The 27308-nt window shown below is 39.6% G+C and overlaps 1 protein-coding gene across 5 annotated transcripts in view; it reads left to right on the forward strand.

Moving 5' to 3' along the window:
- TANGO2 (transport and golgi organization 2 homolog) overlaps nucleotides 1-27065 on the forward strand; it is an 80264-nt gene extending 53199 nt beyond the window's left edge. For all 5 annotated transcript variants that reach the window (XM_054006340.1, XM_054006342.1, XM_054006339.1 and 2 more), the window contains 4 exons: nucleotides 15184-15254; nucleotides 18780-18933; nucleotides 21261-21365; nucleotides 24601-27065. In XM_054006340.1, the coding sequence (XP_053862315.1) occupies nucleotides 15184-15254; nucleotides 18780-18933; nucleotides 21261-21365; nucleotides 24601-24721 (451 nt within the window). In that variant the 3' untranslated portion in view covers nucleotides 24722-27065. The remainder of the gene's footprint in view (nucleotides 1-15183; nucleotides 15255-18779; nucleotides 18934-21260; nucleotides 21366-24600) is intronic.
- Nucleotides 27066-27308: the final 243 nt, after the last annotated feature.

A 27308-nucleotide genomic window follows, 5' to 3' on the forward strand; every position in this document is an offset into this window, starting at 1 on the left:
GTGCTGGAGAGGTTTTAGCTGGGGGCTGTACGTGATGGCTAGTCTTTATTTTCCTTGTTGGGCCTGTCCTGTAGTAGGTGACTTTGGGGTACCTGTCTCGCTCTGTCAGTGTGTTTCCTCACTTCCCCAGGTGAGTACTTAGTTTTAAAAAGGCTTGATAAAGATCCTGTAGGTGTTTGTCTCTGTCTGAGGGATTGGAGCAAATGCGGTTGTATCTTAGGGCTTGGCTGTAGGCAGTGGATCATGTGATGTGACCTGGATAAAAGCTGGAGGCATGTAGGTAAGTATAGCGGTCAGTAGGTTTCCGGTATAGAGTAGTGTTTATGTGACAATCACTTATTTGCACTGTAGTGTACAGGAAGTGGATCTCTTGTATGGACTGGTCCAGGCTGAGGTTGATGGTGGAGTGGAAATGGTTGAAATCCAGGTGGAATTCTTCAAGGGCCTCCTTCCAGTGGGTGCATATGATGAGGATGTCATCAATGTAGCGCAAGTAGAGGAGGGGTGCTAGAGGACAAGAGCTGAGGAAGCGTTGTTCTAAGTCAGCCATAAAAATGTTGCCATACTGTGGGCCCATGCAGGTACCCATAGCAGTGCCGCTGACTTGAAGGTATAAGTTGTCCCCAAATCTGAAATGGTTGTGGGTGAGGACAAAGTCACAAAGCTCAGCCACCAGGTGTGCTGTGGCCTCATGAGGGATACTGTTCCTCACAACTTGTAGTCCCTCTTCATGTGGAATATTGGTGCAAAGAGCTTTTATATTCATGGTGGCCAGATGGTGTTTTCAGGAAGATCACCAGTGCATTGTAGTTTCCTCAGGAAGTTGGTGGTGTCTCGAAGATAACTAGGAGTGCTGGTAGCGTAGGGTCTGAGGAGAGAGTCCAACTAGCCAGATAATCCTTTTGTAAGAGTGCAAATGCCTCAGATGATGGGGCGTCCAGGATTTCCAGGTTTATGGATCTTGGGTAGCAGGTGGAATACCCTGGTCAGAGCTCTAGGGGTGTATCTGTGTAGATTTGTTCCTGTGCTATAGCAGGGAGTTTCTTGAGCAGATGGTGTTAGTTTCTTTTGGTACTCCTCAGTGGGATCGAAGGATAGTGGCCTATAGAATGTGGTGTTGGAGAGTTGCCTGGCAGCTTCCTGTTCATACTCCGACCAGTTCATGAGGACTACAGCAGCTCCTTTGTCAGCCCCTTTGATTATAATGTCAGAGTTGTTTCTGAGGCTGTGGATGGTGTTGTGTTCTGTACGGCTGAGGTTATGGGGCAAGTGATGGTGTTTGTTCACAATTTCAGCTTGTGCACATCTGTGGAAGCACTCTATGTAGAAGTCCACTCTGTCATTTCGACTGTCAGGAGGAGTCCATGCAGAATTCTTCTTCTTGTAGTGTTAGTAGGAGGGTTCCTGTGGGTTAGTGCACTGTTCAGTGGTGTGTTGAAAATATTCCGTGAGTCAGAGGCTAGGTCTACACTACGGGGGGGGGGGGGGGTGTCAACCTAAGATACGCCACTTCAGCTACGTGAATAGCATAGCTGAAGTGGCGTATTTTAGGTCAACTTACCTGGCTGTGAGGACGGTGGCGAGTCGACTGCTGCCGCGCCGCCGTCGACTCCACTTCCGCCTCTTGCCGCGGTGGATTTCCAGAGTCGATGGAAGAGCCATCGGGGATCGATTTTATCGCGTCTTCACTAGACGCGATAAGTCGATCCCCAATAGATCGATTGCTACCCGCCGATTCGGCGGGTAGTGAAGACGTGCCCAGAGACAGCGAAAGTAGGCTTCCAGATCACCCCAGAATTGTATCATGTGCGTGGAGATGGGGGGGGGGGGGGCAGAAAGAGTCCCCGAGATAGGACAGACTCTTCTGCCAGGCTAAGTGTGCGGTTGGATAGATTAACAATATTGTTGGGTGAGTTAAGGGTACCACTGTTGTAGCCCTCTGTGGCATGTAGAGGCTTAGATAGTTTACTGTCCTTTTTCCTCTGTAGAGAAGTAAAGTGTGCATTGTAAATGGCTTGTCTCGTTTTTGTAAAGTCCAGCCACGTGGAAGTTTGTGTGGAAGGTTGGTTTTGTATGAGAGTCTCCAGTTTTGAGAGCTCATTCTTGATCTTCTCCTGTTGCTGTACAGGATGCTGATCAGGTCGTTCCTCAGTTTCTCTGAGAGCGTGTGGCACAATCTCTCACCATAGTCAGTGTAGTATGTCAATTGCAATGGATTTTTTACCTTCAGTCCATTTGGTATGATGTTCATCTGTTTGCACTTGGAGAGGAAGATGTCTGTCTGTATCTGTGCGAGTTTTTTCATAAAGTTGATGGATTTCCACTTCATATGGCTAAATTCAGTGCCTTGCGTGGTGCCAAGTATCAGAGGGTTAGCCATGTGAGTTTAGAAACCCAGGATGCCTTTCTCAACCTGGTCATCAACAGAGAGATTACATGGGTGGGATTTAGTAACTAGCCCAGGCAGTAGTCCAGGAGGCTTTGGTGTGTAAATGGGGTCAGTATGGGAATAATACAGAAGGCTTTGGGCAAGTGGAAGAAGAGTCAGATGTCATGCTTGACTTTCTGTAAGCTTTCTTACATTCCTCATCCTATCCCCACCTCTGCACAGTAAAGCCACCTTGCCCTGTGGTTTAATGATGAACACAGGGACCCAGCTGTCTGTGGTCCTGCTGTGCCACCTTCATTGAATTGTTCACTCTGATGTTTGAGCGCTCAGTTATTTGAGAGTTTTATGAGATTTGGAGCATCCCATACACCAGCGTGGGTAGGAAGAAAAAGGTTCTGAAATTGAGTATGAAAGAAATGATCTCTCTTCTCCCTGGCCTCAAGCTCTTCCCCCCACCAAAAACAGAACATCACCACACTAGTATTATTTGAAACTCTGCCAGGAAAATCGCTGAGCAATGTTTTATGTGCTGTGAATATCTGACCATACTTTCTCAGTCATCTTATTTGTTGGTAGTGTATGTACAGTAGTGTATAAAAATGGCAAGTATTTTTCAAAAAAATATTCTGAACAGAAAAGGAGCATTCTGATTACCTCATGAACATTCTAAAGAAGTAGATTAATCTGTGTGAACCACACAGCTCAGCTGAAATTTCTGTTCAGTATTTTAAACTGCCAACTTCATCTCTTTTTCCTTGCACAGAAAATATGCATTCACACTGTTATATTAGTTGTAAAACAATCCAGGCTGCATTGTTACATGTAAAATATTCATCCTGTTAGAAGATTAGAGCTCATGATGTCCCCGGGGTATGGTTATCTCATGATAACCATGCCCTGTGTTGTACTTTATTTCCTCATTACTTTTCACTTTGTTACATTACTGTTGATTGCAACAAGGAGCTGCCTTGAGTGTGGAGGCAGGGTATATGTGCAAAAGGACACAGTTAATATTGTGTCAGTGTCAGGAAGTAATTCTAAACGATAAATTCTGAATAGCTTTCGGCTGCTATGCAGCCATATATCACTTTAAGATTTATGCTTTCTCCAATATTTGTTGTTGCTTATATTTAAGGAGAGAGGGAATCTAAACTAGCATATGTTTTGTGGGGGTTTGTTTTTTTCTTTTTTTTGTTTGTTTTGCTACTGTCAGATCTGAGATTTATAAGAAATGTGGCTGTCTTGCATTTTGAGGTTGCAATCATTTTAATTGCATCTTTATCGCTTCCCTAGCACAATTGTTACTGATATTTGTGGAGCTGGTGGGGAAAAAGGGAGGCAGTTTGAGGCTTCTTGGCCTGCGGAAGCCCTGTCCAGCATTTGTGCTATTTTCATGATCATGCTTGCAATGATGTTTCATCTTGGCTTCTGCCACTGGACTCCAGTACAGAGTAGCTGTAAACAGTAGGAAAAGAACTGTCAGAGCCAAATGAGAGTAGAAAGAGTAGCTGACTGGCACATTGAGCTAAACTTTGGAAGCATCTCCATTTAAGAACTCTCCTGGAAGACCTCAATCTTATTTTATTTGACAAAACAATTCCCCTTATAAGGCGGCGGCGGCAGCAGCAGCAGCTTTATGGTTGAGGTATGTGTAATAGAAAATGCATGGCTGGAAAAATGTGGAATGTAGAAACAATGAGATACAGATGTCTTGAATTAGTGACCTTGTGGTTTGTATGTACTCCCCATCTTTTTTTGTTAAACTCCAGGGAATCTTATTACTGCATTACTCAGTCACAAGAATCTCAAAGCAGATGGTAGATATTAATATTCTTTTCACACAAAAAGCCATCAGTAAAGGAAGGCAGTAGTGACTTCTTATTCAGCAGGAGGTCTCATTTATGATAAGGCTTATCTTATAGCTGTGTTCAAGGGCTGTTTTCTGCATTTTCATCCCCTTCCATTAAAACTTAGTTCTCTTTTCCTGTTCAGACCCCTGGGGATATGAATCATTTTGACCTTTTTTCCTGAAAGCCCCTCTACTACAGTTTACAGGTTTGGTAATCTGAAAATATATTGTGTTTATACAATAATAAAACAGCCATTAAAATGGTTGGTGCCTTTTAAAAAAGACATAATACCTTCCTGTACTTTTGATCTATGTACTATGATACTACACATCATAATGTTGTGATCTGTACTAATGAATTTTGCCTTATTCTCGTAGCCCATGAAATATTTACAATATAAAAAAGTATAATAATCCAGTAGCCCATACAAAAAAAAAAGGAGTTGTAAAATAGTCCAAGGATTCTGCCTTTTTATTGAGCACCACATTTATTTATGTTGCCTTCAAGGGGAGAGCACTGTGCTCCTCTAGCTGAATTCAAGTTTTTTTATTAATAAGATCTTCTACTGTGTCCAGCAATTCTTTGTAAGGAATTGATATTTATACAAAAACATAGATATACTAAATAGCCAGAAGAAAACATATCACAATGAATAATGGGATATGTACACTCAAATTCATTTGTTTCATTGCTGCATCTGTCAAATTTGAGTTATTTTAGATCAAAAATAGAGAAATAAATAAAAAGGAAATATATTTGTTTCCCATATTTTCTTGGCTACATAGCAATTTCTGTAGATGGCAAATTCGTCAGTTCTAGTATTAATGTAGCCTATGGCACTCCTATTACTTATCTTTTAAAATTTCATCCAATAGTCTGCTATAGCAATTTGTGCTTCCACTGATGCACAGACCCTGTTAATGGGATGTGGGCGTCAAGTTCAGGAATAGTACTATATCGAAAAGGTGGTAGTACAACGTGTTTGCACTGCTTTTAATAGTAATTTTGGTTAAAAATTCCTGGCTTGAGTTCATCATATTGGTTAATGCAGAATGTGTGTTTGCTGCCTAAAATTATGACCTCACTGAATGCTACTGATTGTTGGTCATGTGCTGACACATGCCCACCCATTTGCTGATGGTCGGACAACTGAGAAGCAGCAAATGCAGGTTGCAGAGGTGGATTCTTCTTGGTGATACAATGAGCCATTGCAGAAAGAACATTTTAGAAAAAATAATTGTGGTCAGAATACTACTGAGGCTCAGATAGTAATTGAGAGACGTCTTCAGACATAGAATAATCCTCTCCTTTGTCATGTGGGAATTCGCTCTCTTACCTGTATCCCAGGTGACTTTTTTCTGCACTTATTAATAGGCTGTGTTAGTCTGATTGGTTTTGGTTGTTTTATATGCATTTGATTTTTTGCCAAATGTTTTATTTAGTTTTGAAATACCAACACTCTAAGCAATAACAGCTTTTTCATAAAACATCACTTTAGTGACATGAGAGCTAAACTAAATGGTATGTTATAGTATTCCTTTTTCTAAACAATTGAAGAAGGAAGATCTAATGACTAAAGCCAGTGGATACTGTCGGAGGTGTAACATTTTGAAATCCTGGGCCATGCCATGTGACTCGAGTCAGGTAATGGAGACTAGTAACCTACCAGCACTTGTGTATCAGACCCATATTACAATTGCCTGCCAAACTAAGGTCTGGTGGTAGGTTCCCTATAAAGTATCATTCAGTGTAAGACTCACAGGAAGGTCTCAGGTATGATGTAAACGTGCATAGTTAAGGGCTTTAAAAAAGTGTCAGTTTAGTCAATCCATTTCTTAAAGACAGCCAATATCAAGAGTGCAGGTTGGATGTAATATGATCAGTCACTCAAAGTTGTGCGCAAATGAGCTAATGTAAGCTGAACGGGAAGCACTGCTGGGAGTCTTTTTAGGAGGGACTTGCAGTAATCTGGTCCTGTGATCATGAGGATAGGTATTACAGTTGAGAGAAATATGGCTTCAGCCTTTGCATATTCCTTACCTGAGTACAAAATGCTTTGTAGATGTCTGATTCAGGTGAGAGGTTTCCATGGAAAGAGTGTGTTTGATAGTAACCCCATAAAACTTGACTCGTCCATTCGTTCTCCTCAGTAGCTGGGGACATGAAATTTCATAATAATTTCTAAGCAGGAATTCTATTTTCCCAGGCTTGAGAACAGGCAATACTATCCAAGCATTCATCCAGGAGGCAGATAAACATGCAGTATATATCAGGCAAGAGTTATATATCAATACTAATAACCCTGTCACATGTTGAAAAGGATTTCACTTGCAAGGTTTGAGTATGTGTATTGAATCATCTTCTAAGGAGTTAGGAGAGATCCTTGGAACACCATAAATCAAATTCCTCTGTGATGGCAAATGCTTGTTTGTCATCATTGACTGACAGGAGCCAATCTTCTAGGTATGACTTGAGTGAATTCCAGACCCACCACAATGTTCATTAGATTTTGGTTTTTTTAGTGAATGTGGTCAGTCATATCAAAAGCTGCTGAGGTCTAGTTTGGCCCAAATGGTGAGCTGGCCCTAATCTAAAATTAACAAATGATGACTTGTAGTCCCAGCAAGTACAGATGCTTCCCCAGAAGAAGCCCAGGCTGGAAATTACATAGGATGTTGCCAGGGTTCAAGTGCTTCTGGAAGTGAATGGTCAGCAGCTTCCCAATCACCTTCCCTCTAAATGGGGACCACTGGATTTTTTTAAAGATGGCGGACACTTTCTCCCTCTTGCCTGATGGTTGTTGATAATGCTCATAAGTCTTCTCAGCTCAGATATGCTACTTGCGTTACACAATCAAATGTAATGTGGATCAAGGTTTCAGGGAAGCCATAAAACAGCCATCCTCAGAAAGCAGAGCGACTCCAACCAGTACAAAATCATCTGGGAGCCGATGGCTCTCATACTTGGAGCCAGAGAGGCTGTCACGGAGCCCATCTGGCTTATCTACAAAATATCCTAGCAAGTGATCAGAGGAGCTAGTAACAGGAGAAGAAAATAGAGGTTCATCACTGTGTAGCTCCTGAAAGAACACTTCAGCAGTTCCTGTATCTGCTTTTTAAACAACATGTGCTTTGACTATTTGTGGCCGTTGTTTTCTTTCTTTTTTTTTTTTTTTCCAAGTATTCTTGCAAACGAGTGTGCTGACAGAAATGTTCTCTGAAACAGCAAAATAAGTGAATATTCGTGACTTCAGATATTTGCACAGGTAACTTGATTTTACTTAAGCTCATCTACTCAGAAAATTTTAAAAGATGTATATGTCGAGTCAGAACAGTGTGAATCTTGACTACTTGTTTGTTCAACTGTTCATGGACAAACTACAGATGAAAATTGCTTAATTTATAATTTGAGAATCTCATTGCCATCTAGGAAACAAGAGGAAATTCATCAAGTTACTCATCATAAACTATTCTTCCAGCTCTGGTTTTCAGCAAAACTTTCACTACCCCATGGCAAATACCATGTTGCTTCTTTTTTTAAAATAGTAATGATATTGCCAATGCACATACACCCGTTGGTCATAAAATAGTTTACAGTTTTTTCTAAGGTCTATCCTTATTATTGTGTCTCTAATAGAAGGCGAAGAAAAATCTTTTGTGGCTTCCACCAAATTCCATAAATAGGATTTATATTTATCGGAGATATGTTGAAGGGGGAGCAAAAACCCTGGATGTTTTATATTATAAATAGAAAGCTTTTTTTCCATCATGTCTCTTGTTTACCACTCTCATTACTTCAACCCCTTTACTCTGAATATTCCTAATACAGGCATTCCAAGTAGGTTGCAATTTCCCTTTTCCTTTTCTTAACATCCCTCGGTGAAGAAATTACTTTTTTTTATTTTTTTTTAACAACTTTACTGAATTTGCAACCATAATTTTGATGAATTAAGATAGTCAGGACAGGTCATGGATGCCTTCCTAATGCATGGGGGGAAAATCTGTTTTTCGGGCGAAATTAAACCAAATAATCTTGGGCTGTAGATCAAATTAAGTCATGATTATTTTGATTTCTTCTAAAATGGCAATCTGAAATCCTTCCAATATAGCCCAAACCAGGACTTTCCCATCCATAGGCGCCGACTTACTCTGTTCTCGAGGGGTCCTTGATCGCTGCTCCACTCCAGGCCTCGCACCCACTCCAGCCCTTTCCCCAAGCCACCCCTCACCTCTTTCCATCCTGCCCCCCAACCTCTTCCTGCCCCCACTCCAAATTGCTGTTAGCTCGAGTCTGTCAGTTGATCTCCCCTGCCAGTGTTCCTGGTCATCTGTGAGGTGCCCATGTATTTGATCTTTTTAAGTTTTATTAGATATATCTGCTTTAAACAGTAAACTGGGATTTGGGAGCTCTGAGTTCTAGTCTCAACTCTGCCATGGGCATAGGAAAGTAACTTGAATTAGCTGTGCCCCAGTTTCCCCACCTGTAACATGGAAATAATGATGTGTGACTTTGTAAAACACTGAGATTGGCAGTTGAAAAGACAAAAAGTGAAAAGCATCTTTTTTTTAGCTTAGATTCAATTTTAAAATTAGCATTGTAATTTAAGAAAACAATGTAGCAATGAGCAACTTTTATGCTCAAGCACTTGACCCAAGATGCATGTTGTTACTTGGGTAGTACTATAGTTGGAAAAATATGATGAACAGTAGTCGAAGTTGTTAACAGAGTTATAACATAATACACCATAATGGTCTTTAGCTGGAAAGTCATGGAATATTTGGATTTTTAGATTTCTCAAGGAGATAAGGGGAAGAAGACTTGGAGAAACATTAACTGGATGCTCAAGTATAAGTGGCAATGAGCAAAGGCACAGAGTTGGGAGTCAGCAAAGAAGACAAGAGACAGTAGTCAGAGAACGGGGAAGGATGTAAGAGAGGAACAGGGCAGAGGAGTAGTTAGGGGAAGAGTAATTGAAGGGCTTAACTGAGGGTATTAGTGTTGTTTTTTTTAAATAGTCTCGTAGTGGGAGCACATAGTGTAATTGAGATTTTTCCTCTGCAGAATCCCTCAAACACTTAAATGCATGGTAATACTAAGTGCAACCTCTTACTACTTGTATAGTGTCTAACCTAGAAAGAGAAACATGGCGAATCATAGCCTATAATCCATCCCTTGCCTCACAAAAATAATGCCTAGTTTTCAACAAATGTCCCCAAAATATTAATAACTAGATGCAGCATATAGTGTAGATTGAAATGTGACACTGCTGACCTCCACTGTTGCATATCACTATGGGCTTGTCTACATTACCTGCTGGATGGGCAGTGATCGATCCATCGGGGGGTCAATTTATCGCATCTAGTCTAGACGCGATAAATCGCCTCCCGCTGGATCGATTGCTGCCCGTAATCCAGTGGGTAATGTAGACAAGCCCTAAGTTACTTATTGTGTTTCTGTGAGTATAAAAGCCCTTTCTGGTATCTAATCTGTATTTCACCTTAGGCCTATTTCATCTCTCATAGTATGAACTGATTCCTACCCAGTTACTTATGGGGTCTACTTCCATTGAGGTGTTTATAAACCATAAGTCTATTTTCTTGCAGGTTTTTTAGGTTAAACATGTTAAGCTCTTAAAGACTTTCCTTTTAAAACAATCCCTATATACGTCAAGTTAATCTTGTAAGTCTGGACTCTTAACTCTTCAATGTCATGTGGTATAAAATGTTCCAGATGAGACCTGACAATGGTCTCCATAGGATAGAGCTAGTTACTTCATATTGGGACCATCACCATAGTAGAGGAATTCTCATTTTTCATGTCTCGGTGTTAGTTGGATCAAACCTTATATGAATGCATAGAAACTTCTGTAATATCAACAGTTTCAAAGTTGCTGTCAGTATTGAAGTCATTAGTAACAGGTAACAAAAATAATTTATCTAATAATATGCTAGGACTTGAAGACTTAATAACTTACTATTAACATGTATTTAATATTTATATAACCGCAGCACCCAGAAGCAAAGTGTGCTGGGTGCTGTCATGTCAATACAGTTGGACACAGTATTGAGCTCAATTTTAATTAACTTTCCTAGAGTTCAATTCTAGGGAAGCCTTATTAAGTTGGAAGTAGTTGCCCATAACTGTTTGCTGTCAGGAAAATAAATGCTATTTGTATTATCTGTCAATAATGTAAGTGGAGAGGGAGTTCTGACTCCATCTGGTTTTGTCAGCAGATTTTGAATGTCTTCTGTTAGAATTGTAATTTAAAAGCCTACTATTTTGTTACTTAATGAAATCCATATATTAAAAGGAAAATCTCTAGAGTTAGAGACAATATTGAGGATGGCCATAACATTTAAAGTTGCTATAACCCGAGAAAGTTCTCTGTTCCTAATAGCCAGGAAGACCATTCTGAGGCCACTCTTCATGTAAAATAACAGCAGATTCAGACTTTAGATTTGGGGTTTTTTGGTCATGTCAGTATTGCAAAATTAACCAGGTATAAGGTGGGCTGTGTCTACGTTAGGGTTCTTAAATTTCAATGGCATTTTTGCTACTGTTGTCTAGACCTGTTCTAAGCAGGGTTAGGTGACAGTGATAAAAACACAGGAGCCCTGTCTATACTAAGGATCGTTATTACTATTATTAATGGAGCTGCATCAGTGGTTGTGACCAGATTAAGACAATCTGAAAACCTAAGCACACCACAGATGTGGGGGGACACTGTCCTCATTGCTCCCTGGGTGGCAAGAGTCATTCACGCAAACTACCATCTGGGCTGGTGGTGGCCCTATCTACCTCATTTTGGGCAGGCTAGGCCTCCCCACACTATAGATCATTTCTATTTAGGTGGGCCAGAATCTGTCCAAGAGAAAAGGACTCTGCCCTTACCCAAGTTAGCAGAGGACTTGGAGTGGTAGTAGGGGCCCTACTGACACATCAAGAGTGGTGGTAGAGAGCCCTCTTTCCATAGTTTTCTGCTGAAGTGGTGTTGCTGGAGAGTGTAGGGAGGACAGAGCACAAATTTTGAGTTTACCCGTTAAGATGAATGGCAGTAATTTATGCTTCTCTACAGACTTAGGGAGTCATCACTGCTTTGGTTTACTCTCCACATTTTTAAGGTTTTCCTTCACAGCCATGTGGGATAGAAAGAGTTTTCTTTTTTAAATGAAAGCTAAGGTTCTGAAGTAATCATGTGACTCCAGGAATTGTGCTTTAATCCAACCAATGGTAGTGAAATGATGGGAGACTACCCAGAAATGTCTAGTACACTTGAGTCTATGGTTATGGCCAAGTCAAGTTATAACATCACTTATTCTTCCCTGTATGGACAGAAAAAAACCACACTGGAGTGATGATTTAACTCCTGGTAGATACACAAACTTAGGACTTATACACAGAAATTTACCAAAATAGCTATTCCAGAATAAGAGTGTTCACATGAACTAATTATTTTGCAATAGCTATTTTAGTAAATTTCAAATTGTAAACAAGCCCTAATGCATGATTCCCTAAACTAAAGCATAGTTCCCTAATATGGTTTAAGCATGTTTTCTGTCCATAAAAGTAAGGAAAAAGAACTGCTGTGGGATGATCCGACTTCAGATATCCTCCCACTAAACAAATGGCTCTGTAAGCAGGGAATAAGTTGTGAAAATTTCTGGACAAATTGGAAAAATGGTCTGAGTTAAACAGGATGAAGTTTAACAAAGACAAATGCAAAGTGCTCCACTTAGGAAGGAAAAATCAATTTCACACATACAGAATGGGAAAAGACTGTCTAGGAAGGAGTACGGCAGAAAGGGATCTAGGGGTTATAGTGGACCACAAGCTAAATATGAGTCAACAGTGTGATGCTGTTGCAAAAAAAGCAAACATGATTCTGGGATGCATTAACAGGTGTGTTGTGAGCAAGACACGAGAAGTCATTCTTCCGCTCTACTCTGCTCTGGTTAGGCCTCAGCTGGAGTATTGTGTCCAGTTCTGGGCGCCGCATTTTAAAAAAGATGTGGAGAAATTGGAAAGGGTCCAAAGAAGAGCAACAAGAATGATTAAAGGTCTTGAGAACATGACCTATGAAGGAAGGCTGAAAGAACTGGGTTTGTTTAGTTTGGAAAAGAGAAGACTGAGAGGGGACATGATAGCAGTTTTCAGGTATCTAAAAGGGTGTCATAAGGAGGAGGGAGAGAACTTGTTCACCTTAGCCTCTAAGGATAGAACCAGAAACAATGGGTTTAAACTGCAGCAAGGGAGGTCTAGGTTGGACATTAGGAAAAAGTTCCTAACTGTCAGGGTGGTTAAACACTGGAACAAATTGCCTAGGGAGGTTGTGGAATCTCCGTCTCTGGAGATATTTAAGAGTAGGTTAGATAAATGTCTATCAGGGATGGTCTAGACAGTATTTGGTCCTGCCATGCGAGCAGGGGACTGGACTCGATGACCTCTCGAGGTCCCTTCCAGTCCTATAATCTATGAATCTATGAAAAGAGCTATGTTAATTTATAAATGGAAAAGTGTGAAGTTTGAATTTAAATGGAAAAATACAGAAACTTCACTCTGGCACATTTTACAAGCAATGCATTCATTAATCTTTTCTAGCATTTTTCATGCAAAGTCCTTATGCACAGCACGGGTGTAGCTTAAGTGGCAACAGCGCTTCCACAGGGGTGAGGGAGTGATCAATCGACAGTGCTCTGCTGAGGCTCGCAGTTGTCATGTCTTTGCGTTGCAGACATCTGTCTGTAGAGGACTGGAGTGATCCCCAAACAGCCATGAGATTATATCAACCTGGGCTGGTTTTGAACTGGCATCTTAATGTTGAAAAGAAAAATGCTGATTCTTCTTCTTCGTATGACTGCTGTAAATGTAGAGCAACAACTATAATTTTACATTTAGATTTAGGATAAGCCAGATAATTTTGTCTAGAATAGCCGAGTGTATTGCTGTGATGCCTCCTTCGTATTTGTGAATTGAGCATTGATTTGATATATGTTCCATGGTTCATTCTGGGATACCACAGTTGCACACTGGAGAGTATTTAATTTTCCATTTTTGCAGCAAGTATCTGCATCTGGCATGGTTTATGCAGATACAGTTTAGGGGGTTGCCCATGAACTTCTTGGGAGATCAAAACCAAGGATCGTCTGTATTGGGTCTTTCATAAGGTGTTTATTTGTGACTTCTTGTGCATTCCATTTGGCTTTTCAAGCTTCATCAGGGTTGTAGTTTCATTGTTGAAGATTAAATACATGGTGTCCAAAAAGGGCATATGCGACTTCAGGCGGTGGTGAGGGACATTGTTAAGCTACTGGTGCCTGTCTTTTTACCTGATGGAAAAACAAGGAACTAGAAATGGTTCATCGGCTGTACTATACTGCCTCCTACTCATACAATATTCAATTTTGCTGAAAGTTCTTAATCCAAAAAGAGAACCTGTCTCAAGGGATAACGTTTCTGAGGTTTGTATATAATAAATTAAAGCCTCCAGTACAGTTGTAATTTATTTATTGGTGACTAGAGTAATGCCTGTTTTCATGGTAAATAAGAAGTAAATCACTGGAGTGAAATACAGCTTGATATGATCTCATAGCTGTGTCCAGGCCAATAAACTGATAGCAGTTTGAGGAATTGCCTTTGCATGTCAGCAGAAGGAACGAAGGATGCTGAGAGTGAACAATCTAATGGCAGTTTATGATCTTTTTTTCCTTCCCTTCCCCATAAGAGATACAAATCTTGAAAATTGATTACTTGCCTGATTTCCTTGTCACTTGACTTGAATTTGACATGCTGCCAACATCTGCTAGGCTATTTAAAAACTCAGATTTGTTCAGGCAGACCCGAATTCTATATAAATATGCTGATCTCAGCCCTGCCCAGCAAAAGAGTTCTCATTAGCTATGTTGTAGGACTGCCCTGAAAAGTTCTAGTCTGGACATTATTTCACGATGTCTACAAAACTGTGCATCCAGTGATATTAAAAATATAGAGAGTTCACACAGCCAGTAGCTGCACTTCATTGAAAGGAGCCTGCAGCTGCATTTCTCTTTTAAGAGACAAATATTATGTCCTATCATATTTCTAATGAGGGGGTATAAAAATGACTTGTCAAATGGCCCACGGTGACCTGCTTTCTAGAACAAACTGGAGATTTAAATGAAATTATAGAAAAGTGCTGCTGTTTGCCTCAATGGATTGTTCTTTTGAAGTCAGGCAGCCAGAAAACAAACAAAACACTTATCAAGTAATGGAATCTTTACTTTCAGGAGTCTGATTTGTCTTGCATACCCCAAGTTTCACCTCTCTTAAAAACTACTTGCTTACAAAATCAGACAAAAATACAAGTGTCACAGCACACTATTACTGAAAAAGTGCTTACTTTCTAGGTTTTACCATATAATTATAAAAATAAATCAATTGGAATATAAATATTGTACTTGCATTTCAGTGTATAGAATATAGAGCAGTATAAACAAGTCATGGTATGAAATTTTAGTTTGTACTGACTTTGTTAGTGCTCTTTATGTAATCTGTTGTAAAACTAGGCAAATATCTAGATGAGTTGATGTATCCAGTGGAAGACCTTTGAATACCTCCAGGGGTATGGAGGTTGAGAACCACTGATTTAGAATATGCACACTGCTCGCTAAGCCAAGTTACAAAGCATCCTGTGCAGTATTTTTGTAGTTTTTATTAGTTTTTTTACAATGACTTTTAAAAGTGAGATTGATGCAAGTATTTCACATCTGATTGTAAAGGAAGGAGGGTGATTATAACTAATCAACTGATCTCTGAGCTGTATAGCCAGATAGCAGTAATAGGGAAAATGTCTTGCTGTGCTGAAGGTTGCAGAAAATATAACTTAATCAAAGATACGAGTTGTCAGTTCACAAGGAGAAAAATTTATTTATTTTTATTTTATTTTTATTTTTATTTTTATTTTTTTAGCACCACCAAGGGAGATGTAATTTGCTACTACGGAAACAAAGGAGAACCAGAACCTATCTTCCTAAATGCTGGTGGGTTTATTTTATAAAGTTGTGAATATTATTGTTGCCCTTTTTTAAAAAGTGAAATGTGTGTTTATTTGCTCTAAGTTTTTAGTTATAAAGAGGAAAAATCAGAAAGGATAATACATATTTAAGTAATTGCATTTTTTTAATTTTATGGCACATTCTGTGTTTTAAAATTTTTATTTTAAATCCTTTTTGTGAAAACTCATAAATGAAGCATTAGTTAATAAAAAGTTCATGCTGTGGCCCAGTCCTACAATTTTTTCTATGCAGGTGGAGCCCCACTGCAGTCAGTGGGGCTATTTCCCATGCTGATGGGAAATCACTGCAGAACTGAGGCCTATGTCTTTACGGGTGATATTTTCAAAAGCACTCAGCTTTGACTTCTCATAGAAATCAATGGTAATACTCCCACTGACAATTGGAAGCAGAGTTTCTCCTTTTGACATCAGCTATCGTCTCTCACTTACTATCAAGATGTTGACCCATGCCTACAATTGGCCTACGATGTCAGCCTGCATCGCCCACTTGTTAAATTTCGAACAATCTGCTACTTGCATTTGGGAGGAATGAGTGCCCCATAAATATCTACAAAATCATTATCCCCCTAAATCTCTTCTGTGCCACGATGCCTACAAAAAAGTGACAATGATTAGGCTGCTGGTGTGCTGAGACCACTGCATATCATGCTGAACAACAGTGTCTCATTGTTTCTTTGAAGTCCCCACTTGGCCTGCCAGTCTCCATCTCTTTGTTTTATAATTAGATTGTAAGCTCTTGGGGCAGGGACTGTCTTTTTGTTCTGTGTTTATACAGCACCTAGCACAATGTGGCCCTAGGTCATGACTAGGACTTCAAGACCTTACAAGTACTAAGAAACAGTATGTTAGGAAAATGCAGAGCACTTTTGAAAAATCCCACCTTTAGTATAGTACCTTCAAAATTAACTCTCTAATTGCTAATTCTCACATTTATCCCCCCCCCTTTTTTCTTTCTTTTTTTTTTTTTCCCCAATTTGGCATATGTTGTCATAACAATTGTGTCATAAGTAACATTTCTTTTTATTTGAATCCTTAGATTTGCTGACAGAAAGAACATGTACTTATCCTTGCATGAGTAAACATTACAAAACATGAATCCAAAATTCCAACACCAAAAGGCTGAATTTTTTTTTAAATGGTCAAAAATAAATAAAACATTCTGAACAATGTAGCTTTTAAGAACAGTTTACTCTGTTTTGTTTAATGCTGATGGCATCTTTATTTTGCCTTTCATAAGGTTAATGGGATACTGTCAGTAAGCAAATAGTTAAAATGGGAATTATAACTCCTTTAAAACACATCCTCTTGAACAGCAACAAAAAGGGCTGATAATTTCTAAACTTTTTAAATAAAGATTTGTACAAACAAATTTGCTGGCAACCTGCTTGCCCATATATCTTTCACGCTGCATGACCACCATCTAGTTTGACACAGTTCAGAATGTTTGGCATGCTCTGCACAAGAGGAACCCAGAACCAGATTAGCAAAACTGTTGCAGGCCAGGATTTGGAAAAGCATCTGCCATGCCTGCCTTTGCTATACGTCAAGCCCCTGCCTTCAGGAGCACAAAATTTAATCATTAATCATAATAAAAACCGTCAGGCAGGGTGGCAGTCGTGCTGTTTGGGGAGAGAACTGGAGGTCTTAGTCCTGGAGCACATGGATATTATGTGTAGTGTGGATGTGATATGGTCTCCGGTGACTGCTTTTGTTGCATTCTGTGTAATCCCTCTGTGCCAATCTCTGGCATGCTCTTCCAGATGAAAGCATAACTGTCATAGTGGCAGCTGTTGACAGGAAAAAGTTAGCGTGTAGAAAGAAAGCAACCCAGGATGATAGCATGGGTAAAATGTATATATAATCTCTTCCATTTCTTTGATAAACCGCTTCAGAATCTGGGGTAACCTGCCAGTAACAAAGTGGGGACTTGACATTTTAATAGACTGTCGTGTGTGTGTGTGTGTGTGTGTGTGTGTGTGTGTGTGTGTTAATACTGTTCTGAAAGACTAGCAACTTTTATTCATGTTGCGGTTTAAAAAATAATTGCATTACAAAAACCAGGTATCTGCAGAATGTAGCAGAGCTATTCCTGATCTCCACATATCAACAAAGAATTCATTCTCGGTAGATCTGGCCTCCTAAGGGAGAGCTGAGTTTGGGAGGATCTTTACGTTGTTCAGCCAGTGCTTAGTCTCTTGGATTGTTGCCAGGAAATGTAGGGCACCATTGAGGAGAAACTTCCCTGCTGTCATCAGTGAGTGCAGTATTATTCAAGAGTCATATCAGAGAGAAAAGTGAATTAGGTGATTAAAAGGAATAAACTGGGATAGACTAGATTGCAAAATGTACTAAGTAATTCTAAAGATACCTTGCCATAAATTACCAAACCAGAGGTTTATAGTAATTGCTGCAGATGAGGATTAGAATAAAACTGAGAAACAAATAAACTCACTTCATTTTAACACTGTGGAATACATAACCATACCCTAATGTGTGCTAGGAGAGCTCCAATCTCCTGCCTAGTACCAGGACATACGTTTTATAGCATATCTAATTATAAAGATTAGCTAGGGAATCATTTGAATGAGATTAAAAGTGATGAAATCTGTATGAGATAACTGTAAATCACCAGAAAATCCTTTCTAAGGTTCTGTTCTCCTGAAAATGTACTAGCAGCTATAGAGATAGAATGCTCCTGGAAGTGATCCATAGGGATTGTACTGTGAATGCATGAGACTTTTTAAATCTAAAACAGTTAACATATAGCCTCTTGTTAATGATTCTTTGTACCATTTATTTGATGGAGTTCAAAGCTGGAAGTATTGTTGGTTTTATTTTTGTGAAGTAACTGCAGTGTCACAGTTATGAGGGTTGTTTTTTTTTTTTTTTCAAATTTAGGTTATATAGTATACTAGTACTTCCATTTCAATGTCTTCCTCCTGAAAAAAGCTTTTCTTGAAATTGCACCTGATTTCACATCTCAACCTACATTTCATTAATAGCTGTGGCAAAATCATGTGATTCAGTTAATATTTAGTACCCTTAGTGTGATGATCCATAGCTTTTTTTCAGTAAAACTGCCAGACTAAAATTATGTTCCAAAACAAAGAGAAATAGTTTTTTTTTATGAAGAGTTAAGCATCTGGAAATGAGACTTTACATTAAGTGATTATTTTTTTAATAGAATACTATGTTTCTCTTTCCCACATAGGTTAATGCCTTCTACAGTATTAGAAATGGTGGGAGGGCAGGTGGGAATGGAGTAAGTGCTAAAGATAAGCAAATTTTCCTGAGAAAAGATGACACAAGCTCTATGATGAGTTTTGCTTGATTTATTTTCTCCTTCAAACCCTGAAGGTTGAGGCAATGTTATATTTTTGGCTGTGTGGCATATATGTTAACTTTTTCACCCCAGAGAAATGCTTAACACAAACATTTTCTCACCTGCCCCCAAGTTTTTATTTTTATTATTATTAATTTCAATATTCAGGAATCTATGGATTGAGTAATTCTCTGTTGGATACACCATGGAAGAAACTTGAGTATGGAAAGCAGCTTTTCACAGAGGTGATCAAACAAAGTCAGGACCTTGCCAAAGAAGACCTGGTGCAGGAGCTCATTAAAGTGCTGAAGAATCAAGACCCGTAAGAACATAACCCACATTTTACTTAACATGAAGTACAAACATTTTAAAACTCACCTACAAAAGCTGTGTTAAAGTAATGTTAAAGCTTCAGCTTATATTTAACCAAAGCCAAGTAAAAGTAAAATAATATACTTCCCTTCCCCCTTGGAACAAATTTCAGCCCTACTGATTTGATTTTGTGTGTGTTGAAGGCAGATACAGACCTACATGACATTATCACTGCAAAAGCAGCATTAGTGTGGATCTGTATTCTGACTTATCAGTACCTTATTCCTTAAAGATTACTCCTGCCAAGGCAGGAGTAGAGCGTGCAATATATAGAAAGGATAAGTCATGATAAACTAAAACATGCTTACCATAACTCCTGATCCCAGACCTTACCCTAGCTCGAGCCACAGGTTTGGGATGGCTCAGGACAGGGGTCAATAGTGACACTGTTTAGCTGCCTCTCTTGACACACACGTAGTAAATACAGCCTGATTTTGGCCCATAGGTACAATATGTGAGTTTGCATAAAACACTAGTCCAAGCCCTTCGATAGGACCATAGCAGTTATCTTACACAAACACCTACCTCCACTTGAATAACGTGCATTTTCTTGAATGCAGACTTGAAGTTCTCTGTCTTTTTTCAGCTTAATCTGGTTTAAAACAAAACTTAAGTATGTTTGTGTGGTATTTTCAAAGCTTCAAAAGAAGTGAAAAATTTCTCATGACAAGATGAGGGCTTTAGAAAACTGAACTGAGTGTTAAGTTGTGCATCTGTTCTGCTATTTTTACTATGCATTCGATATATTACAAACGAAAAACACTGATGTGCTTAAAAAAATTTGCTGTGCTGTACTGTTAATTTAGAAAAAAAAAATGAGTCCTTGTGGCACCTTAGAGACTAACAAATTTATTGGGGCAATTTAGCAGTAAGACAGCCAACCTGTAGGGTACTGCACAACTCAAATGCACATGCACCCAAGATCTTGCAGTTGTGCTAATAGACATCAAGAGTATCACTTTGGTTCCAAAAGGGGAGAGTCTTAAAGGTAACTTTAAAGTTCAAAACTTTAAAATAAATGGCTGAGATTTTTTCAAAGCAGCCAATAGGAATTAAGAACTAAAGATATCTTCCATATGAAATATTTGGCACTTCATAAGCATTAATTCTGTGAGCTATCTAATAGGTTTATTGGATGAGATTTAATTCCCACAACAAGCCCACTTCAGGATCTCTTCCTCTGTTGGTATCATGCATGATATCCTTTTAGTGACTCCCTCTCTTCCCATTTGTGTAAACAGTCTGACTTTGTGCTATTTCCCCCAAAGAAAACTAGTGTGATCTGGGACACTGTGCTTCAATAGCAGTAACTAAAGTCATGTCAAACTGCATCATCTCTTTCTGGAGCAGAAAAAACTCTAGAAAAACAGCACTGAATCACAGTCTCCTTCCACTCTCTTCTTTGGCGCTCCGAGTGCCTAACTGGCTGCTGAACTTCGTCTCATTTTGATAGACACTGACACAAGCTGGCCTGTGGTAGAAGGCAGAAACTTGAGCAGTGATGGGGATGGAAGAGGCAGAGAACCACACACAGCAATAGGGTGCAGCAAATAGCATTTTAAGTTTGTCTTTACAGATTTCAATTTGATTTGTCAGTCATTGACATCATGAGCGATATACGGAAGGCAGAAAATCTGGGTATTATTCCCAGCTCTGCTATGGACTCTGTGACCTTGGACTCTTTCTCTGTAGGGTGTTCAGGTTTCATTAATTACAGTTTACAGATCTCAATACCACCTTACCATCGCAATACACTTTACCATGGCAAACTTGTTTACTTTGGAAATTTATTAAGCATTGTGCAATATAATTTTCCATTTCCTCCAAATGTTTCTTGAAGTTGCAGGCAGGTTTCTGTCCAAAACAAAAGAAATCTCCATGAGTCCATCTTGAATAATACTTGTTTTTTACACTTTGTATTTTAAATTACTTGACAATAAAAGGGGTATTCTTTTATTTCAGGAGACACTACAAATACAGAAAGGAAGGACTAGCAAGGAAAGAAAAAAGACTGTCAACAATAATTAAAAATATTTAATAAATAGAAAGCTGATGAAATGAAAGGTTAAGTCCTTGAGAAATTTTCTCTTGGAAACAGCTGACAAACCTTTTTATCTTTGGTCCCTTCTTTTCATGTTTATTTTTAAAAAATCACATTTTATTTTGACTTTTCTTTATCATTATCATCAAGCTGTGTGTTGATTATAGTTAGTAAGTGTAGGAGGGTTTGTTTTGTATTAATACTGGGTAAGAGTAATAGCGCTATTTATTTTTCAGTCAGCTACCAGATCCCGCATTGGAAGATCAAGGAAAGGAGCATGTGCAACACGTACTGAACGAATATGCAGCTTTGTGTGTTCGTTGCCCGGGATATGGAACAAGGTAAAATAAATACTTCAAGGCAAAATAGACAACTGTTGTATCAAGACATATATCTAAAGTCAAATGCTGCCATAAAATTTAACATTCTAGACTATAAAGTGGGTTTGTTCAGTGAATTTAATATCTATGCATAAGTTTAATCACTTGTAATCCATAGATTATCTTCTTCTATTGTGATCTTCCTTAGCTTTGTGTCTCAGACATTGCTTGAAATGCCTATCAGTACCTGCTTTACAATTTGTCACACTTACTAATGATGCTAGCTATAACTTCCTTAAAGTTAAGTAGCTTTACCCTTTCAAAAATGCCTTTTTTTTTTTTAAACTATCACACCTCTTCCTGTTCAGAACACCAGCTTCAGAAAGTTTGGGATTTTTCTTTCAGTTTGGTGGCTGAACCAAAAAAAAATTGGGGGGGCTTGTTTCAGATGGACCCAAAACAGAATTTTTTTTTAATGTTTCTTACCTAAATGAATCATTTAACCAAAAACAAAAAAATCATTTTTGGTTTTATTTTGATTTGGGGTATTTTTACCATTTTTTGTTTAAATCTAGCTAAATTTGGAAAAGAAACATTGTTTCAAAACCAAGTCAAAATATTCATTTTGAAAATGTTGAAACAAAGCATTTCGACTCTTTTTGGGGGGAAAAAATTATATACTTTCAGCTGAAAACAATTGCTGACTTCAACCTGAATTTGCGAGTAATTTCGGTCAACCCAGAACTCCATCTTTTGGCAAGTAAACTACTGACCTGAAAGATTTTACCCTGCTCTACTTATCTCAGCGTTGCCTATTGCTGCTCTGCTCAGCTCCATGAGCCAGCATATCAGCAAAGTGACAGATCTGCTAGCAAGTGATGAGTTATATTGGGCATCAGAAAGTATTAGTGCATTATACTGATCCGCCTCAACTTCTGATTCCAAACATGAAGTAAACATAGCGCTGTATGGAAGAATATAACCCTTTTTATTTGTCTCTTCTACCGAAGTAAGTGGAGAAATAGACTTGATTCTAAAATAAAAATTTATATTGTATGCCTAACTATATTATGGATTTATTGTAGTCCAATCACTATAATAGCTAGGTGCCATATTCACAGATTAAGAATTATTATGATCAGCGGAATCCTGGTCTCCTCCATCTTCTCCTAATTTGTGCTTGCTTTCTTAAGTGAGGTATTTTCACTTTCTCTCTCCAGGAAGAAAGCAGTAAACATTGTGAATCAGTTATTGTTATGGGAAGGCTTGCACGATATGTATCTTGCACCTGGCTGAAGATGGCAAGGTTATGGCTCAGCCGATTCCTGGAGGCAGAGAATTCCTCAGCTAAGGGTCTGCCAGGGAGAATAAACTGGCTTCCCCACAAACACTGGCTCAATCAGTCATGGCATTTCCATTGCTCTAGCTTTCTTAGTGAATAAATGAGTGAGAGGTAGTCTCTGAAATGGCTGGTCCTCGTTTCCTAGGGGGGGTTAAAAAATAACATCAGAACCTTTAAACAGATTTGGAGAGAACTGACTGAGAAGCCATTGCAAAATGCAGAGCACTGCTTTGATGTGTAATAAAATACATGCAGAACCATGACCATGTACTGGGCACTAAAGTCCTGAAGGAATAATGGAGGAAAATACTTGTTTTTGTGTTTCACTGGTAGTACTCTGCCAATTTTAGGGAAAGGAGAAATGGCACCGGATGTTCATGGACTAAATATTTAAACATAGTTTTGACCTAATCCCAATACATTAGTCACTATAGTTCACCATGCCAGGTCTAGTATTTCCCAACTCTCAGCATAGGGCAACTTAAATCCTCAAACTTGCTGGTTTAGTTATCCCAGACACTGAGTTGTCTTGCGTGAAAATATCAGATGCATTTTCATCTTAGTTGGATTTACTATTCACATATGTTGAGAAGTTGCTGTTGACAAAGTGCATGACCATTGCAGTATCTCAACACATCACTAGCCTTAGGAGAGAACACATGGAGTCACACCGTTCACAATTAATGGTTCTGAACATGGGAGTCAAAGTGGAATAAACGCCCAATATACAACAGAATAGGAAGAGTGTGGCAAACATATAATGATATGTAAGCAGAACTAGTCTAAACTATTTTTTACCATTGCTGTTTCTTTATTTAGGACTTCAGTTCTAATTAATACTACACAGGTCATCTCATCCAGCAATCTCCAAGCTCTTCATAAACATTAGGCCTCACAACATCCCATTCAGGCAGTTGTACCCATTTTGCAGATGGGTGAGCAGGGGTGATTTGACCCATGCCACAGAATTAGTGGTAGCATTAGGCGTGGAACTCAGAAGTGTGGACTGCCAGTCCTTTGAGTTAATTGGTAGACTAAATTGTCTGTGTGAAAATGCAATAAATGTAAAACAGAGGTCAACTTGGGTTTGAAATAAGGGACAGTTGACCAGTACATAGGTGTTCCTGAACATCTGTGATTTATGGCTGTACTAATTAGTGCTGGTAATCAAGGCTAAAGTGGACTGCAAGTTCTCACGCCTTCACACACCAAGCCTGATTTTTTTGCTGTGTAAATCAGAAGTAGTTACACTGAAGTCGGTGGAGTTACACATAGCAGTTTTACATCTGTATGTGAGCAGACTTGCAGCTCAATGTTCAGAAATTGCTCTTTGGAGATATTGTGCTCCTCAGGGGAGAAATGGAGAGGTTCTTTGTATGACCTTGTGTCCTCAGATGGTGATTAGTGGTATTCTGGGCTGGTGAGTAATAAGGCTGAGGAGATTTGTATGGGCATTTGATACAAAAGGGAAGAATGCAGAAGTGAGTTAATATAAATAATCAGCAAGGATATATGTGTCTGATAATATTCATGCCAACTAAATGCTGCCAGATAAAATTTATTTTCAGGCTAGAACTGACTTGAACATATTCAGCAATTAAAAAGACTATCATTAGTCTTCTCTGCTCTTTATTCTTCTTATCCATCAGCCTAAAGCTTTGTGTGGTTGTTACCTTAATAAGTGCAGCAGTGAAGCAAGATAGGACAGAGTTTGATTCAGTGGAACGTGGTGGGGGGAACCCAAGTTAATCCTTCTTCAAATCTGAGTTTTTATTGGCGTTTTTCAGACCTATTTCTATGTGATGCTATTGTGGTCAAGCGAAATTAATAGAAAATTTTAGATTAAAGTATTATTGTGCAAATGGTTAGACAAAAACGAAGTTTAAAATTTTTTTCTTCCCTATTTTCTTTCAGGACTAACACAGTCATTCTCATTGATGCAGAAGGACATGTTACTTTCACAGAGCGCACCATGCTCAATGCAGATATCAACCAATGGAAAACAAGCACCTATCAATTCAAATTGGAAACTTAACTTTCCATTTGAATGGATCATGAGAAAAGAAACAAGAGAACAAGCCATTGAACTCCACTGAAGGCTTTGTACCAGCCTCCAGCACCCAGAGATGGAAAGGAAAAGCTTATTAAATCCATAGCATACCCTAGCAACTACCAAAACCTTTTGCACAAAACCAAGGAAAGAAAGCCTTTACAGTAAAATTTTGGCTGGATTAAAAATGTGTTGCTTCTTGTGCAAGTCTTTGTTTTAAGTTTAAAGGGACACAGTTTATTTTCTAGGCATGATTTTTAAACTATGTTGTTAATGTATAGGTGATTGGTCCTGCAAGGTATTGAGTGTTTCTTACGAGATGCTAAGTGCCCTGAGCTCCTTTTGATTTGATTTCAATCAGAGCTGAAGGTATGCAGCACTTTGGAAGATCAAGTCCTACTTGTATTAAAGTTCAAAGATTTTGCAGAATCTAACTTAAACCTTCAGAATCAATTGTGATAACTTTTCGCATTTCACTCAGCTTGGACAAAGACAAACTAGTCAGATACACGTTTATTTATGGTTGATTTCTAGTCACTTTGTGAACTGGCACAACTATGTAATGTGACTTCTGGAAATGATCCCTGGGAATGGTGGTTATGTGAATTATAAAAAAAATTCCATTGGAATTTTACAAAAAGAAACATTTCTACTGATCTTAGACCATAAAGTTTTTAGAAAATCTGTCCCTGCCTTTTCAACATATGCTTGTAGGGCAGGGATGGGCAAACTTTTTGGCCCGAGGGCCACATCGGGGTTGCGCAACTGTATGGAGGGCCGGGTAGGGAAGGCTGTGCCTCCCCGTACAGCCTGGCCCCTGCCCCTATCCGCCCCCTCCCACTTTCCGGCCCTGACTGCCCCCTTCAGAACTGCTAACTCATCCAACCCCCCTAACCGCCCCCTCTCAGGATCCCTGCCACCTATCCAACCCCCCTGACCCCTGACTGCCCCGACCCCTATCCACACCCCCACCCCCTGACAGCCCCCCACGGGACTCCCAACCACCCTCTGCTCCTCGTCCCCTGACCACCCCCTCCCAGGACCCCCCGCCCCTAACTGCTCCCTGGGATCCCACCCCCTTATCCAACCCTCCCTGTCCCTTGACTGCCCTCCCAACCCCTATCCACGTCCCCCGCCCCCTAACAGGCCCCCCCGGGTCTCTCACTCCCAAGCCTCCCTGTTCCCCATCCCCTGATTGCCCCCCCAGAACCTCTGTCCCATCAAACCGCCCCCTCCTTCCTGATTGCTCCCCAGGATCCCCCACTCCCTTACCCAATCTCCCTGCCCCCTTACCAGCTGCAGGAGCTCGCAGACGTGACACCTGGCCAGAGCCAGCTGCGCTCCCCACGCTGCCCAGTGGCAGTGGCAGGTCAGAGCACAGCCCACATGGCTGAGGGGGAGGGGCCGGGGACTTGGCTCCCCGGCCAGGAGCTCAGGGGCCGGGCTGGAGGTGGCCCGCAGGCCGTAGGTTGCCCACATCTGTTGTAGGATTTTTTGATCATGGATGTGGGCATCGGTGAATGTATGTTATATTTGCAGAATTGGTTGTTTTAGTGTAATATAACAATTTTTAAGACATATACAATGATGATCTGCATAGGGAAAAGGGTTGTTGTTCTTTGCAAGTCTATTTTCCCTTAAGTAGTACAGTGTTGAGTAAAGTGATTTATCTTGTACTGTTTTTCTCATTTGTATCCAATACTTGTGTCTGATGAGGGACTGAAACTGAAGTTTGGGTCTGTGCTCTTTAATCTCTTGCTGAGAAGGGATTAAAGCATCATGGAGTGTGATGGGCTCCATCTCTGAAGTGAAGGGATCAGCTGCTCTGTATTGTGGCACCTTGTTGCCTGCAGTCTAACTAGCAATGTAGGCCTTTTTCTTTTTTTTTTTTCCCCTTCTAGACTGATAACTAGTAGGATATGTTTGCAAACAAACAGTGAACTATATGAAGTTTATACTTATGCTTTTTTGTAAGCTTTGGTTTTAGCTATATTTCTTTACTGGTCTAATGTGTTAAAATCTGGGAGTGATTGCTGATATTTTATGGTAGAACACAATATTTGTTACATGGTGACATTATTACAGTATTATAGTGCTGGAAAAAATCAGGTGTTAAAATACACTTCCCATGTTCCTATAAGCTGTAAATTATGAAGCTGGTTATTTAAATGTATGTTTTCTTTCCATTAGTCAGTGCCAATGGTGGGTGATGGAGAGAATCTCTCTTGCTAATGTCAAAGTATTTTAAAATCCTAGATTATTTTGCTGCCGTTATGGTTGTACTGTAACTTACTCCAAATGCCAAACCTTAAATACTGATTTGACTCTTCTCCGCCCCCCCCCCCTTCATTGAGTGTGTTCTTTACTGTGATGTTCCGAGAATTGTAGAAAGGATTGCAATATAGCAGTATTTTCCTATATTTCCCACACAGAGGTTCAGTTGTTTTCTCTACTCAGGGCCTATATTTTATATTGAAATGCTTAGAGGAAACTGAGGCCTCTTAGGGTGTAGTCTGTGGTGTGAGTGGAAACCAGATTTCTCACTGGGGTTATAATAGGGTTGCAAAAGGCC

This window comes from Malaclemys terrapin, chromosome 16 (genome assembly GCF_027887155.1).
Source record: "Malaclemys terrapin pileata isolate rMalTer1 chromosome 16, rMalTer1.hap1, whole genome shotgun sequence".
NCBI lineage: Eukaryota > Metazoa > Chordata > Testudines > Emydidae > Malaclemys > Malaclemys terrapin.